The sequence below is a fragment of the Lithobates pipiens genome, unplaced genomic scaffold (genome assembly GCF_037356315.1).
Source record: "Lithobates pipiens isolate NorthernLeopardFrog02 unplaced genomic scaffold, aLitPip1_a1.2 Scaffold_8, whole genome shotgun sequence".
Classification (NCBI taxonomy): Eukaryota; Metazoa; Chordata; class Amphibia; order Anura; family Ranidae; genus Lithobates; species Lithobates pipiens.
In genome coordinates, this window is record NW_027507903.1 from 364,768,433 (window position 1) to 364,783,720 (window position 15,288).

At 45.5% G+C, this 15,288-nt stretch overlaps 1 protein-coding gene across 2 annotated transcripts in view; it reads left to right on the forward strand.

Annotated features, from left to right (window-relative positions):
• WWC1 (WW and C2 domain containing 1) overlaps positions 1–5,971 on the forward strand; it is a 231,890-nt gene extending 225,919 nt beyond the window's left edge. For both annotated transcript variants that reach the window (XM_077473485.1, XM_077473484.1), the window contains exons 22-23: positions 1,693–1,814; positions 5,555–5,971. In XM_077473485.1, the coding sequence (XP_077329611.1) occupies positions 1,693–1,814; positions 5,555–5,621 (189 nt within the window). In that variant the 3' untranslated portion in view covers positions 5,622–5,971. The remainder of the gene's footprint in view (positions 1–1,692; positions 1,815–5,554) is intronic.
• Positions 5,972–15,288: the final 9,317 nt, after the last annotated feature.

Consider the following 15,288-nt stretch of genomic DNA (forward strand, 5'->3'; position numbering starts at 1 on the left):
CCCTCTGTTTTCACCTGATGGTCTGGCCAGTAGAACACCTCCTGTATTACAGTGCCTACACTCTGGATGAGGGAGCACAGCAGACAGCATTGTCAGTCTGGGGTAGGGGGGGTGGGGGGTAGTGTTAGAGACACTAACAGATTTAAATATGTTAACAGCTACAAACTACAGTATATGTAATACTTTATAAGCAGTTACAGCAAACAGTTTTTTCTCCCTTTTTAGGATAAAGGTGTCATATGAATAAATAAAGCTGACCACTGAGGGCACCCCTGTCAGTGAATAAATGGTTTGTGCAATCCCGGTAAACTGATATATTTGCAGAATAGTTGTAAAAACTGCAAATTTGCTGGTTGGATCACCAGATAAAAATACAAGAAAGCTTACTGCCCACTAGAGGACATGGGGCTCAATTATCATTTGCCATTGAACACCAGAATTGTCATGTCTGCCACTGGTGCCCTGTGCTTTTCACAGATGAGAGCAGGTTAACCCTGAGCACAGATGTGAAAGGATCTGGAGAAGCTGTGGAGAATGTTATGTTGCCTGTAACATCATTCAGCATGACCAGTTTGGTGGTGGGTCAGTGATGGTCTGGAGAGGCATATCAGTGGAGGGATGCACAGACCTCTACAGGCTAGGCAATGGCACCCTGACTGGCAATAGGTATCGAGATGAAATCCTTGGACACATTGTTAGACCCTACATTGGTACAGTGGGTCCTGGGTTCCTCCTGGTGCACAACAATGCCCGGCCTCATGTGGCAAAAGTATGCAGACAGTTCCTGGAGGATGAAGGATACCATTGAACAGCCCCCAAGCTTGCGTGACCTAAATCCAAAATAACACCTCTGGTCCATCTGATGCCACCAGGTTGCATCTCAGTCTGTTCAGGAGCTCAGTGATGCTCTGGTCCAGATCTGGGAGGAAATACCCCAGGACACCAACCTTCATCTCATTAGGAGCATGCCCTGCATTGTCAGGCATGCATACAAGCACGTGGGTACCGTACAAACTGCTGAGTACCATTTTGAGTTTCTGCAACAAAATTTCAGCAAAATTGACTAACCTGCTGCATAATTTTTTCACTTTGATTTCCGGGGTGTCATTGAAGGTTGATAATTTTCATTTCAATGTATAGGAGAAAAAGGAAAGAGTATGGCTGAAGGTGACAGCACCACATACCTGATTATAAAATAGAAACAAAACATCAAATAGAGTGGGACTTTTTAGGTGCTGAAACCCCCTCTCGGAATGACAGTCAAAACATGAAAGATAAAAAAAAAGTATTAAAAAAATATATTAAGACATACTGGGGGTATTTGTTTTGTTTCTAATTCTCATTTCCATCAAACAATGTAACATCCTTTTAGTTACTAACACATTACCCACTCTATATCAATATAGGATATCCAGCATGATATTTTTCCCCATTGAGATCTGATGTGTTTTCAAAGTGTACCTTTAATTTTTTTGAGCAGTTTATATTAACAGTGCCTTGAGGCGATTCAGTTCCAGCGCCTTGAGGCGCTTCAGTTCACATTTGTTAGCGCTTTACAACACACTTGATTCTGGCATATATAGCTTATTTTGGCAATAAATGTGCGGAGACCTGTGTTGATCTTCATATTAGTAATTTGTCACATAAGCATTTATACTTTAGTAACAGTTATGTTTTTTTATAACTACCTAGGTACAAAAAATAGAGCAGAAATATGAAATGCAAGCAGAGAAGATGATGAAAGCAGCCGCTAAGGATGTACGCCGCCTCCGAGGACAAAGCTGTAAGGAGCCACTGGAAGTTCAGTCCTTCAGGTAAAACTCTAATATAAGATTTAGAAATCCAATTACCTTTAAAAAAATGACTGTGTTTATTCACAAAACTGCATATTATAACAATTTCAAGCTGACTTCATTTACTACAGGGGTGTCCAAACTTTTTTCAAAGAGGGCCAGATTTGATGAAGTGAACATGCTCGAGGGCCGACCATTTTGCTTGACATTCTTTAAACCATTAAAATTCAGTCTAAGTGTGTTCATCCGAGCACTAATACACGGCCCAACAAGAATTCTCTTGCCTTTGTGCTGTGTGTGGTGAACAGATGAGCTCGGGTGTGTTATTTGGATATACTGTATTTAATCGGCTTATACCACACACCTTAACTTTAAAAAGGAAGTCTCAGGAAAAAAAATAAAAAATCTTAAATTTTAAATAAAGACATGTGAAGCAAAATAAGGGTCAGTGCCCATCTGCAGCCCCCAGCGTATTGCCATGAATTCAGCCCCCACATTGCCAGGAATGCAGCCCCCACATTGCCAGGAATGCAGCCCCCACATTGCCAGGAATGCAGCCCCCACATTGCCAGGAATGCAGCCCACACATTGCCATGAATGCAGCCCCCATATTGCCATGAATGCAGCCCCCATATTGCCATGAATGCAGCCCCCATATTGCCATGAATGCAGCCCCCACATTGCCATGAATGCAGCCCCCATATTGCCATGAAGGCAGCCCACACATTTCCATGAATGCAGCCCCCATATTGCCATGAATGCAGCCCACATATTTCCATGAATGCAGCCCACACATTTCCATGAATGCAGCCCACACATTGCCATGAATGCAGCCCACACATTTCCATGAATGCAGCCCACACATTTCCATGAATGCAGCCCACACATTGCCATGAATGCAGCCCCCACATTGCCAGGAATGCAGCCCCCACATTGCCAGGAATGCAGCCCCCACATTGCCATGAATGCAGCCCCCATATTGCCATGAATGCAGCCCCCATATTGCCATGAATGCAGCCCCCATATTGCTATGAATGCAGCCCCCATATTGCTATGAATGCAGCCCACACATTTCCATGAATGCAGACTCACCATTGCCATCAGTGCAGCCTGATTCATGTCCCTCTGCAGCGTTGGAGGAGACAGGGAGGGGGGCGGGACAAGCACCGACAGACATACAGGAGAAACTCCTGTTTCTATGACGGCCTCTTTAATTGAAAGTCCCGCCTCCTGTGATGGACAAAACGGTTGTCCAATGGCAGCACAGGACGGGACTTCCTTTTACACAGGACGCTGTCCTGTATCCACGGCACTCGTCCTGCCCCCTCCATGGCAGCCAGCATATCTATCTTTTGTGGCCCCCGGCGATCGGGGATTCGTTGGGGGCCACAAAAGATAGATATGTGAACATGACCAGACGGGCCGTCCGAAACCGGAACGCGGGCCGCGATTGGCCCGCGGGCCGGACTTTGGACATGCCTGATTTACTACATGTGATTTTAAATGAAGGACCAACTAAAATACATGACTTGACTGACAACAGTGGCTTTGCTTATACACTTGCAGTCCTCCTAGATGAATTTAAAGAGTCACTTCAGCCAGTTTATAAAACAAAAAAAGTCAGCAGCTACAAATACTGTAGCGGAAATGACATCAGGGCAGCTGTTGACTGGAGCTGCACTGAGCTGTGATAAAATTCAGACATGCTGCATTTTATTACTGTGCACTGAATGGGATCGCATGTCGCTGTACTGCAGCTCGGCGCTCCATACTGTTGTACAGTGACCTGGATGATATCACTTTGTACACTTCAAATTAAAGATGAGTTGAGACTGCAGCAGCTGTCGGGCAGTATGAACAGGCCTGTAAAGTGATATTAACTACTTCCCACCTGGCCACTGCACATAAACAGCCGTGTGGTCCTTTCCTCATTCTGAGTGGACATTCAGGAAAGTCCCTCAGAACGAGGAGCGCTGTGGCTCGATCCTGTGATCATTCTAATCACAGAATCCAGCTGAGCAGAGATCGGGATATGGGCGCTGTGAATGGCCCTCCCTGATGGCTGTGTCCAATCACAGCCATCGCAATGTAAACAGAGACACGTGTGCCTGTGACAGATCTCCCCGCCGAGCTCAGTGTGGGGGGAGGGGGAATCTGCAGATATGTGACAGCTCTCTGTGTGAGGATGATTTTACACAGAGAGCTGTTACAGATCATGGACATGGCTGGAGAAAGAAGGGTCTCAGGTAAGTAATTAGGGGGTGCTGGAGAGGCTGCTATACACAAAAGGTTTTTTCTTTCTTTTATCTTAATGCGTAGAATGCATTAAGATAAAAAAAAACCTTCTGCCTTTACAACTCCTTTAAAGGTGTTTTTGTTTTTTTTAAATAACAAACGTTATACTTACCTGCTCTGTGCAATGGTTATGCACAGAGCAGCCCCGATCCTCCTCTTCTCGGGTCCCCTGCTGGTGCTCCTGGCTCTTGTTCCTTGACCAGTGCCCCCCAATAGCAAGCCATATGCTATGGGCGCACTGGTGCATGTTTTATGTAAAGTGTTATTGTATTTACACTACAGAGTCTGCGTGACATCACTAATTAAACGCAAATAAACATGTATCACAAGTGATGTGAAGAATATTGTGATAACCAGAATATTATGAAATCATACATATAAACAATGGTTAATGAGTAAAGTCCATTCACCGGCGTAAATCCAACTTGTATATTATGCAATATACCGTAATACTGTTCTTTGCTCCAGCGGCAATACATCACAAATGGTGTTCATTCAAGTGCCGATTTAGTGCATAAAACCAAACGGTGCGCTTTCTCCTCCTTGTGCCACCTCTTTGCATGTAGTATTCACAATGGTATTACATCTGATCTGTCAACCTGTGTGGGGTTCCAGGATCCTCCAGATAGTTCTAGGTAGTGGTCCCTTTAAGATGCAATTTCCCACGATCACTCCATATGTTTAGGGTATAAGAAAATAATAGTCCATAGTGTAGTACTTTAAAATCATTAGTCGTTTATTAAAAAAGCAGCTCTTATAGTTAAAAACACTTTGTTTCAAATCAGTACAGGTCCGGACGGGACATCACTAACACTTTATATATTGCTTTATTTGTGGGAAAACAAAAGGTGTGAGCAGCAACTCATAAGCTATTACTAGCTCATTTATTTCTACATTATACTTGATTGATCCACACTTGGGGTAGTGCAGAGGTATACCCACACCACATTACTGGTGCACGCTTGCTCCCGAGACCTGCTCTATGCGTTCAGAAGACACATAGAACCGCGGCTTAGCCCTGCCCCCTGCTCTCTCCTCAATGACCCACTGGCTGTGATTGACAGCAGTGAAAGCCAATGGCTCCTGCTGCTGTGTCTCAGCCAGTGAGGAGAAAGAGATCGGGGACAGCTGAGGCTGCTGCATACATCGCAGGATCAATAGGAGGCTCAGATAAATATTACGGGGACTGTAAGGGGAGCAGCATACAGAAGGTTTTTTATCTTCATGCATAGAATGCATGAAAGTAAAAAAAAACTTCAGCCTTTACAGCCACTTTAAACTTACAACCTTCAAGGACTAAGTTTGACAGATGTGATATCCGCAACCATTTAGGCATGAAGGATTTTACATCTGATATTTGTTATAAACAGTTGAGACGATAGTGATATATTACTGGAAGAGAGTCTCTTGTGTTTGCAACTAAAGACTAAATAATCCTCTTTGCTGTTTTTTTGTTTTTTTTTTAGAGAGAAAATGGCATTTTTTACTCGGCCAAGAATAAACATTCCCAATCTTGCTGCAGATGATGTTTAATATTGACCATAGAAGTATTTTGTGTTTCTGTTCTGAATGCCACTACAGCAGAAAACACAATCAAATGTGTCTGAAGTAATATGTTGTGGTGTTATGAAGGTACAGAGTTTGTTGATATGTGTTAAATCTTCAAAGTTTTAAGAGAAAACCATTTCCTACACTAATGAAAATAACAAGAATTGACCGTTTATTTTCTGTATTTCCAAGTTTGTACAGTTTGTATAATAAGAATCATATTTTGATGGAAGATAAAAAGCACGCTCCACTGTGCTGTTAAAGAAATATGACTTTTGTATAGAAAAATGCTTGAGAGCTTATATTGCAATAAAATTAATTTAATTAAACCTCAAGTTTTACCCTTCAACCTTAATAAATAAAATGTTGCTGTAGAATATAGATGGAACGTTCTACTGGAATCACTTTTCTCATTAAGTATTTTATACTACATTTTTAGAAAGACTGTAGGACAAGAATACAGGTTTTATTACATGTTAAGCTTTGGGCATTATTTTATGATGCTGTAGTACACTGGGGTTCTGGTGAAAAGAAAAAACATTGTTAATCAAGTGACTTATCACCTACTGACAAAAAACACATTCGGCTGAAGGTCAAAATCATCTTTCTTCTTTTTTTTTTTTTTTTTTAAATAAAAATCATTCTTGATGGTTTTGTAATCTCTTGTCTCATTAATGGCGCTTTATTGTGTTTAAATTATCCATGGATATTCGATTTTCACCACTCAGTAGTATGACTATCAAGTGGAAAGTGTAAAAAAATATAAATATCTGCGACAGGTAACCCAGATATACCAGTGCAAGAATAAAAGATGATTGGTTTGGTTTTATTTTGGTTCCCTGTCCCTCCAAAGTGAAAACTGAAAATGACAGCCCACTTTTCTCCTGCCAGTAAATGCCAGTGACAGGAAGAGGTTGCCAGTGAAAAATATGGCTGTGATGCTCGGAGGCAGATGAGAGCATCCGTGTGCCTGCTACAGTGTATTCAGGTGGCGCCAGGTCTGTCAGCGGCAGTGCCTGAGTGTGTCGTGTGATGTCATGGTTCAAGGAAGTCAAGTGGAGTGATTACAGCCGAGTGTACGATGGGAGCAAGGCAAACCGGAAGTGGGACTGTCAGTGCTGTTTGGACTGGAGTGGACTAAAGGGACCACCTGGTGTAGAGAGAGACTGTCACTGACTCAGGAGGGGACATATCAAGTCAGTGAGGTGTCATCGTCGGTCAATTTCACGTGTGTACGCCTGCCCAATCGCATTTCTTCCCCTCCTTAGTCCTGTCCCTGAGCTTATGCCAAAAATAAATAAAATAAGAAATATGTTTTTTTTCGTTCATTGATGGACACAATACCTTTAATCTTGATCTTAGGGTTATATCGCCACCTTCAGGAGAAGACTAGGCAGAACATGTAAAACGGCAAAACTGCACAGTACCACACAGGGGGCGGTCCTACTAGCTATAACCCCTCACTCTGCTTCCAGAAGCTCAGTTTTTTTTCTGCCTAGTATAGAAGGACCTGGCTCCCTGTGGAGACCAATGGTCCTTGGAATTTTTTTTTTTCTGCTTGTGATCTACAATCAACAGCCGGGCTGGGTGACAGGATATAGATATATAGATTCTGGTAGTCTCCCCAGCCTGGCCATCGAGCGTGTGCAGACCTTAGCTACGCGATGGGTCAGCCACGACATGGCCAGTCTGGTCCAGGGGCGGCCGGTGAGCTATATGCTCCAGGCACACATATGACCGGGCTACTGCTGTCCGTGTCAGTGTGCCGTGGCCGACAGCCACCCCATACTGTTCGGGTGATGGGTCTGTCCGTGGAATGCGTCCAGCAGTCCCTGCAGGGAGGGCAAGTATGGTCCCACCTGTCTCGGCAGGAGGGAGAAGCTGGCCATTCCCTGGGAGGTCAACTAGGGGGTCACTCTATCTCCCTTTTGTCTCTCCCTGTCCCTTTCCCTCCTCCCCATGCTGAGGGGCCGCTGTGTGACTGGGCATAGGGGGTGCTGTGCACATACCTTGCCGGGGGTCCTCTGGGTCCTGGCAGGGGGCTGCACCGGGCAGTTTGTGAGCCGCTCGTTTTCTCCCTGTTTTTGGCCATTTTTGGAGTGTCTGTGTGTGTTGCCATGTGCGGACTGGAAGCCACGGCCATTTTCTTGTAGCCACAACCCGTTTCTTAACCACGGCTATTTTCTTGAAGTCCGGCGGCCATTTTCCCGGCGCTCTGACGTTTTTTGCTGAGGCAGCCATTTTCTAATAGCCTCAGGTTTATTTTACTCTAGCGCTGGGCAGCTAGTTCAGCCTGGAACAGCACGAAACTGGCACAGAACACCTTGTGGCTAGCACAGGGGAGATCGGACGGCGGCAGCACAGTGCAGTACCTGGGTCAGGGTGATGAGTCCTGCGGGGGGCCTCTTGGTCTGTGGCAGCTAGGAGGGTGGGCATTTTTTGTGGCTTGCCTTAGGTCCCTAGTGGTGACAGCCGAGAGTGGGTCAGCATAGCATCAGAAGCTGACGCTTCTTCCCCAGACATCCCTGTTATTGCAACCGTTTCCCCTGCACCTGCGATGCCTATGGACGCTCTGTCAGTGGTCCTGGAGTCCTTTGTTGCCAGGGTGTTAGCGATGTGCAGGCGCAAGAAGGGTAACGCTCCCTCCCCCAACATCTTCTGGGGACAGCTCTAACTCAGACTCGGGTCCCGCTGGGACAGGTGGCCCCTGTTCTGTCATTTCGGAGGATGCAGACCAGGACCGTTCGGACAGTGAGGATGACCCCGTGTCCAGGTCAGCGCAGGAAAAATCGCTAGTAGGAGCACTTATCACAGCGATGCAGGATACCCTAAACATAGAGAATATGGCAGGGACATCTGCAGATGTGTTGGCCCCTTTTGGGTCCCACAAGCCGGCCTGCACTGTTAAGGTGTTTCCCTACCTAACTTATTTTGATACGTTTATTTACAAGTAGTGGGGAAGCCTACAGCGGGCCTTTTCAGTCCCGAGACGGAAGGCAGTACGTTGACCCCTCAGTATCCAGGTTAAATGAGGTAACCACGATTCTGGTGAAAAGGTCCCCTGCTTTCAAAGGACCCTGCCGACAAAAGGGCCGAGGCAGTTGCCCGGTCCATGTTTGCGGTGGTGGGGTCAGCATTGCGGCCAGTGTTAGCCACGGCCCTGGTGTCACAGACACTTACTAAATGGGCTAAGTTATTGCACCGTGAGTTGGAGAAGGAACAGGTTTCCCCTTTCTGCATGCAACTGGCAGACCAGTTGGTGCATGGCCTGAAGTATGTCTGTGATGTGGCCCTGGATACGGCCCCTTTGCTTTCTGGAGCCTCAGTTTCAGCTTTGGTACTGCGTTTCCTGATTTGGCTTAAATGCTGGTCTGTGGACCAGGCTTCTAAGAAAGCACTGGCGGATTTGCCTTTCCAACGGGAGAGGTTATTTGGGGCCTCGCTGGATGACATAATTAAGAATGTTACTGGGGAAAGAGTACTTTGCTCCCACAGTCCAGGAAGTGTAAGGAGCCACACTCAGAAGCTGATTTTTTGTCCGTCCGGGTCGACAGGTAAGCGTTCTCAGTTCGATAAGGTGCCCGCTATATTTATTTAGAAAAATATATAGAAAAGATATAAAAACACATGGACTGTTTTCACACGTCTAAAATTTATACACCATCATACATATTGTAATACAGTACAGTTTGTAACTTCTTCAGGGGTGCTTAGCAAGAAAAAAACATGTTTAGATGTCATGACGGTATAGTTAACATTCCAGTGATTGTATCTTAAAAATATACGAGAGTGCCAATGCTTTCAAGTTCTCCTTGGAGAGACCCCCAGTGGTGAGTATGCCCGCAGATGTCAGACCCAGGAGGGATCCAGCCGTGGACCCAAACCACCCCCTCCTCCACAAAAAGGGAGGGATGACCAAAAAAGGGGGGAGGGGAGGGGAAGGGCCAGAGCAGGGGGAACCTGAAGACCCACTGGGGTCAGGAAGAGAGGAAGCCCTGTTGATGGTGTGGTTATTTCCACGCAGTGAAAGCGGGTAGGGTAGTGTTGCACCACAGCTTGAAAGACAGACGTTTTGTTATGACTGCTCATCTCAACATACAGAAACCAAGTGAGGGGGGTGGTTTCGCAAGCCGAACAAGCCTGCAAGCAAATCTGTTGCCTCATGAAGGTTTGTCCTCGGGTGCGGGGTCGCCTTCGGGAGTTTGCAGTACAGTGGACCTCCCTCCTTTCCGACAAGTGGGTCTGCAAACTGGTTTCGTCAGGCTACAAGATCGTTTCTTTCTTGTCCGCCAAACAGATTTTTTTCCCTCCAATCTTCATCTTCTTCCAGCTCCTCGGGAGGCCCTGTTTGGGGAAGTACAGGACCTACTGCTGTGCCTGTTCCGGCGCCAGAAAGATTTCAGGGATTCTACTCCAATTTGTTTGTAGTCCCAAAGAAGGAAGGGGTCCCTCCAATCCTGGATCTCAAGGCCCTCAACGGCTTTGTGAAAGTGCAAAGGTTTAGGATGGAACCGGTTAGTTCCATGGTCTCTGCACTGCATCAGGGGGATTTATTGGCATCCTTGGACATCAAGGACACATACTTGCATGTCCCCATATGCGTCAGGCATCAGAGGTTTCTATGATTTGCGGTCAGGGATGAGCACTACCAATCGTGGGTTACCTGGACGACCTCCTCCTGAGAGCACCTTTTGTCTCAGAATTAAGGGAGGGTGTGGCGATCACCATACAAACTCTCCGGCAGTTTGGTTGGGTGTTGAACCTCCAGAAGTCAGTGTTGGTGCGACTCAATGCCTGGAGTACATGAGCTTGGTTCTGGACTCCTCAGAGGCGAGAGTCTTTCTTCCTTCAGACAAGCTGCAGACTCTTCAATCTGCGGACTACCTCAGTCGTCAACTGCTGGATCAGGGGGAATAGTCGCTTCATCCGGAAGTATTTTGTCTCATTTGCCAAGGTGGGGCACACCAGATATGGATATTTTGGCCTCTCGGCTCAATTGGAAGGTACAGAGGTTTGTGGCCAGGTCAAGAGACCCCTGGGCGGACGTGTCAGATGCGTTGGTGGCTCCATGAGGGCTGCTTTATGCCTTACCCCCGCTCAGACTCCTACCAGATCTGCTATGCAGAGTGGAGGTCAAGGGGATTCTGGTGATTCAGATTGCACCAGATTGGCCTCGACGTCCTTGGTACGCCGACATAGTCAGAATGGAGGTGGATGTTCCTTGGCGGCTGCCGATGCAAGAGGACCTTCTGTCGCAAGGTCCAATACTTCATCCTGCTTTACTGTCGCTGGTTTTAATGGCATGGCTGTTGAAATCCAGGTGCTAAGGGACCGAGGACTGTCAGATTCGGTAATCTCCACTATGCTGAGGGCACGGAAGTCCTCTTCTCTGAAGATTTATCATCGTACGTGGAAGGCCTACATCTCCATGTGTGAGGAGATGGGGTGGCTTCCCCGTACATATTAAATTTCCAGGATCCTGCTGTTTTTGCAGCGAGGAGTGGATCAGAAACTTGCATTAAGCACTGACAGATATCAGCTTTGGCTGTCTTTTTTTTTTCAGCGACCTTTTGGCGACTCATTCATTTTTGAGTACGTTTGTTCAGGGGCTTCGACATGTGGCCCCTCTGGTTCGATCACCGCTGCCTCCGTGGGATTTTACTTTTATTTTGCTCTCGGTGCTTCAGAGACCGCCGTTGGTAAACAGGGAGATTCCCTTATTGACACACTCTCAGAAAGTAGTCTTTCTAGTGGCTATTACATCTGCAAGGAGGATTTCTGAGTTGGTGGCCTTGTCATGCAAGTCTCCCTACTTGATCCTCCACAAGGATAAGGCGGTGCTGCGCCCACAGCCTTCGTTTCTTCCAAAGGTTGTTTCGGCCTTTCATCTAAATGAGAACATTGTGCGTCCATCCTTATGTCCTTGGCTGTCACATCCCAAAGAGCTTGTTTTGCATTCTTTAGACTTGGTCTGGGCTCTGCGGGTGTATCTGTCTGCTACAGCTCCTTTTCGGAGGTCGGACTCCCTGTTCGTATCGGTGGCTGGTCCAAAGAAGGGCCTGGCGGTCTCATCAGCCACCATTTATAGGTGGATCAGACATATCGTGGTTCAGGCTTATACCATAAGGGGACGGGCGCCCCCTTTTCTGTCACGGCACATTCTACCATGGCGATTTGGTGCTTCTTGGGCTTTCCAACATCAAGCGTCCATATTCCAGGTGTGAAAGGCGGCGATCTGGTCGTCCACTCACACTTTCACTAAATTTTACAAGGTTGATGTGAGCGCATTTTCGGATGCGTGCTTCAGCCGCAAGGTTTTGCAGGTGGCTGTTTAAGATTGCAACTCCTCTGTTGAGGAGTACTTTTTGTTATGGGTGGAGTATATTTTCTCACCCTCGTTTTTGACATTTGACGCTTGGGGATGTCCCTAAGGTCAAGATTAAAGGTGGTGTGCCTGTCAATGAACAAATGAGAAAATAGGATTTTGGTACTACCCGTAAAATCCTTTTTTCTGAAGTTCATTGATGAACATAGCACCCACCCCTCCTATTTATGTTTGTACTGCTTTTTGATGAACTGAGCTGCTGGAAGCAGAGTGAGGGGTTCTAGCCAGTAGGACCACCCCCTGGGCGGTACTGTGCAGTTTTGCTGTTTTTACATGTTCTGCCTAGTCCTCTCCTGAAGGTGGCGTATAACCCTAAGGTCAAGATTAAAGGTGCTGTGTCAGTCAGTGAACTTCAGAGAAAAGTATTTTACGGTGAGTACAAAAATCCTATTTTTGCCTTATTATCTACCCAAAATCACATTGCGTATTGCATATTGTACTTGTTTGTAGCCAATATATTGAAATTTGCACGTAAAACTGTAATTTTATAACTTTTAGAAATGCCAGTACATCTGGTAGTTTGGCAACACTTCTATGTAAGCATTGTGAGATATGTGGATTGTATATGTGTGTAGAGATCACATATGTTCTTTAACTGCTTGCCGACCACCCACCGCAGTTGTACTACGGCAACATGGCTCGGCTACACGAATCTCCGTTATCTTATTTCACTTCCTTTTTTGGCCACTAGGGGCGCCTGCAGCTTGCCCCCAAGCCGATGAAAGTGCCGTCGGGCTCCCGCGATCGTTCGTGACAGGGCATGAACCAGGATCTCTGTATGTAAACACAGAGATCCCAGTTCTATGAGGGGAGAAGAGACTGATCAAAGTATGAACAATGATCTATCTCTTGTCCTAGCAAGTCCCATCCCCCATTCAGTTAGAACACAGAGAGGGAACACAGTTAACCCCTTGATTTTTATTTATTATTTTTTTCATTTTTACAGTAATCAATGCATTTTTATAGCACTGATCGCTGTATAAATGCCAATGGTCCCAAAAATGTGTCAAAATTGTCCAGTGTCCACCATAATGGCGCAGTTACGATAAAAATCACAGATCGCCGCCATTACTAGTAATAAATAATAAAGATGCTATAAATTTGTCCCCTATTTTGTAGACGTTAGAACTTTTGTGCAAACCAATCAATATACCCTTTTTGTGATTTTTATTACCAAAAATATGCAGAAGAATACATATCAGCCTAAACTGAGAGGGGATATTTATTATAGCAAAAAGTATTATGTTTTTTTTTTTTTCAAAATTGTCTTTCTTTTTTTTGTTTATAGCACAAAAAAACTTAAATACCACAAAAAGAGAGCTCTGTGTGGGAAAAAAAGGGCGTCAATTTAGTTTAGGTACAGCGTCGCACGACCACGCAATTGTCAGTTAAAATGACGCAAGGCCGAATCACAAAAAACGGCCCGGTCATTCAACAACCAAATCTTCTGGGGCTGAAGCGGTTAAGACGACAAAACATTTTTGGGTGGTAGGATTTTTTTTTTTTAAAGACTGTTGGGAAAAAAAAGCTTCTGTAATAGATTTTATACTAACCCATCCCTACAAATGTTTTTTGCATCTGCAATTTGTTGCAGAGCAAAGCTGCCCTAAAAACTTTTCCATCTGATACACTTTAGTTTATGCCTACATTTCCCATTGCACTCCTGTTAGCCCTTGTACACACGGTCGGACATTCTGACAACTAAATCCGTTGGATTTTGTCCGAAACTGTTGCATACACACGGTCGGACAAAGGTGTTGGAAAATCTGATTGTACATAACGTAATGACGTTATTTCGCTACGACGGGACTACGTTCAGGCTAGTAGCCAATAGCTTTGGTCTAGGAATTTGATCTGAGCATGCGTGGCACTTTGTCCGTCAGAGTAGGCTACACATGATCGGAGTATGTCCGATCGGAGCATTTTGTCTGAAAATTTTACGGACAAGTTGGAAAACTTGGTCCGTCGCATCCTCCATGGAAACAGTCCAAAGGAGACCACAAACAGTCGGCTTATCCGACAAAACGGTCCGAAAGGACACATTCCATCCGAATCTCTGACCGTGTGTACAAGGGCTTAGACCCCAAGTCTCTACTGCTTCCTATATTGATGTGTAGGACAGTGGGAGAAACCACAGAGTGTAATGGGACAAAGGCTTTTAGTACAGCCAGAAGTGTTTCAGAGGTGCCAAATGTTTGTTTATTTTTTTTCCTAGTTTTGAATAGAGTGGGGAATGTTGACTTTTTACTGCTATCTGAGGCTCCCTTGGAAAGATTTACCTTCACTTTGTGTCCTGCTGCTAATGATTTCCTCATACAGGAAATGATGGGAAAAATATGAAATAAGAATAGTGACAGGACAACCTAACGGGGGGGGGGGGGGTCTAGCTTTCCAATCGAGACAGATAGGTTTTTATCCCACTGGAGATGGATGATAGAAACCTGACAGGGTTTTCCCACTCTATCCAAAGCTAACAAAAAAATTTACTTGACATACACTTTAAGGCTGCGTTGCTCTACAGCGAAGTGAACATCCTATGAAGAGGCACCTACCGATAAGTATAGTGTCTCTTTTCAGGATTTTTTTTTTTTTTTTTTTATCAGTTGATCTGTGTAATGTTTATTTCAGTAACAGATTGCTTTAATAAATGACTGTAATTTTATTTGTATGAGTAAACAAGGTAAAATCAAGCCCAAAACTGTATTCCAAATATTAAGGTGTCTGTAAATGGCCTTGAAATCAGGACCTCGCTCACTACAAGGAAAGATCTCTGAGAAGATGGTCAAACAATTTAAAAAGGAAGACAAAAGCAAAGATAGAAACACATGTGCAACAGTTTTGTACTGTATTCTACCCGAAGGAATAAGGCCACTCAGTCGCAGAATGTGACCTCTTAAAGAGGAAGTAAACCCTGATGGGTTTACTTCCTCTTTCATTCCCTGCAAAGGCAAAGCATAATGGACTACTATGCATCGCATAGTAGCCCATTATGTGTCACTTACCTGACACAGGAGCCAGCGAAGTCGCCGCTGTCCCCTGTAGTCCGCCGCATCCATCTTGCTGGTGGCGTCTCGCAGCTCCGCCGCTGTCATTCGGCGAAGCCGCGATGACGTCACTCCCGCGCATGTGCACGGGAGTCGACACGCATGGCAGCTCCATTCTTGGAAATGCTGCGCTCAGTGCGCCTGCGCGCCGCTGTCTACGGCGCATGCGCCGTAGACAGCGGTGCCCGTTTTCGGGCAAATATCTCCTAAACCATATAGGTTT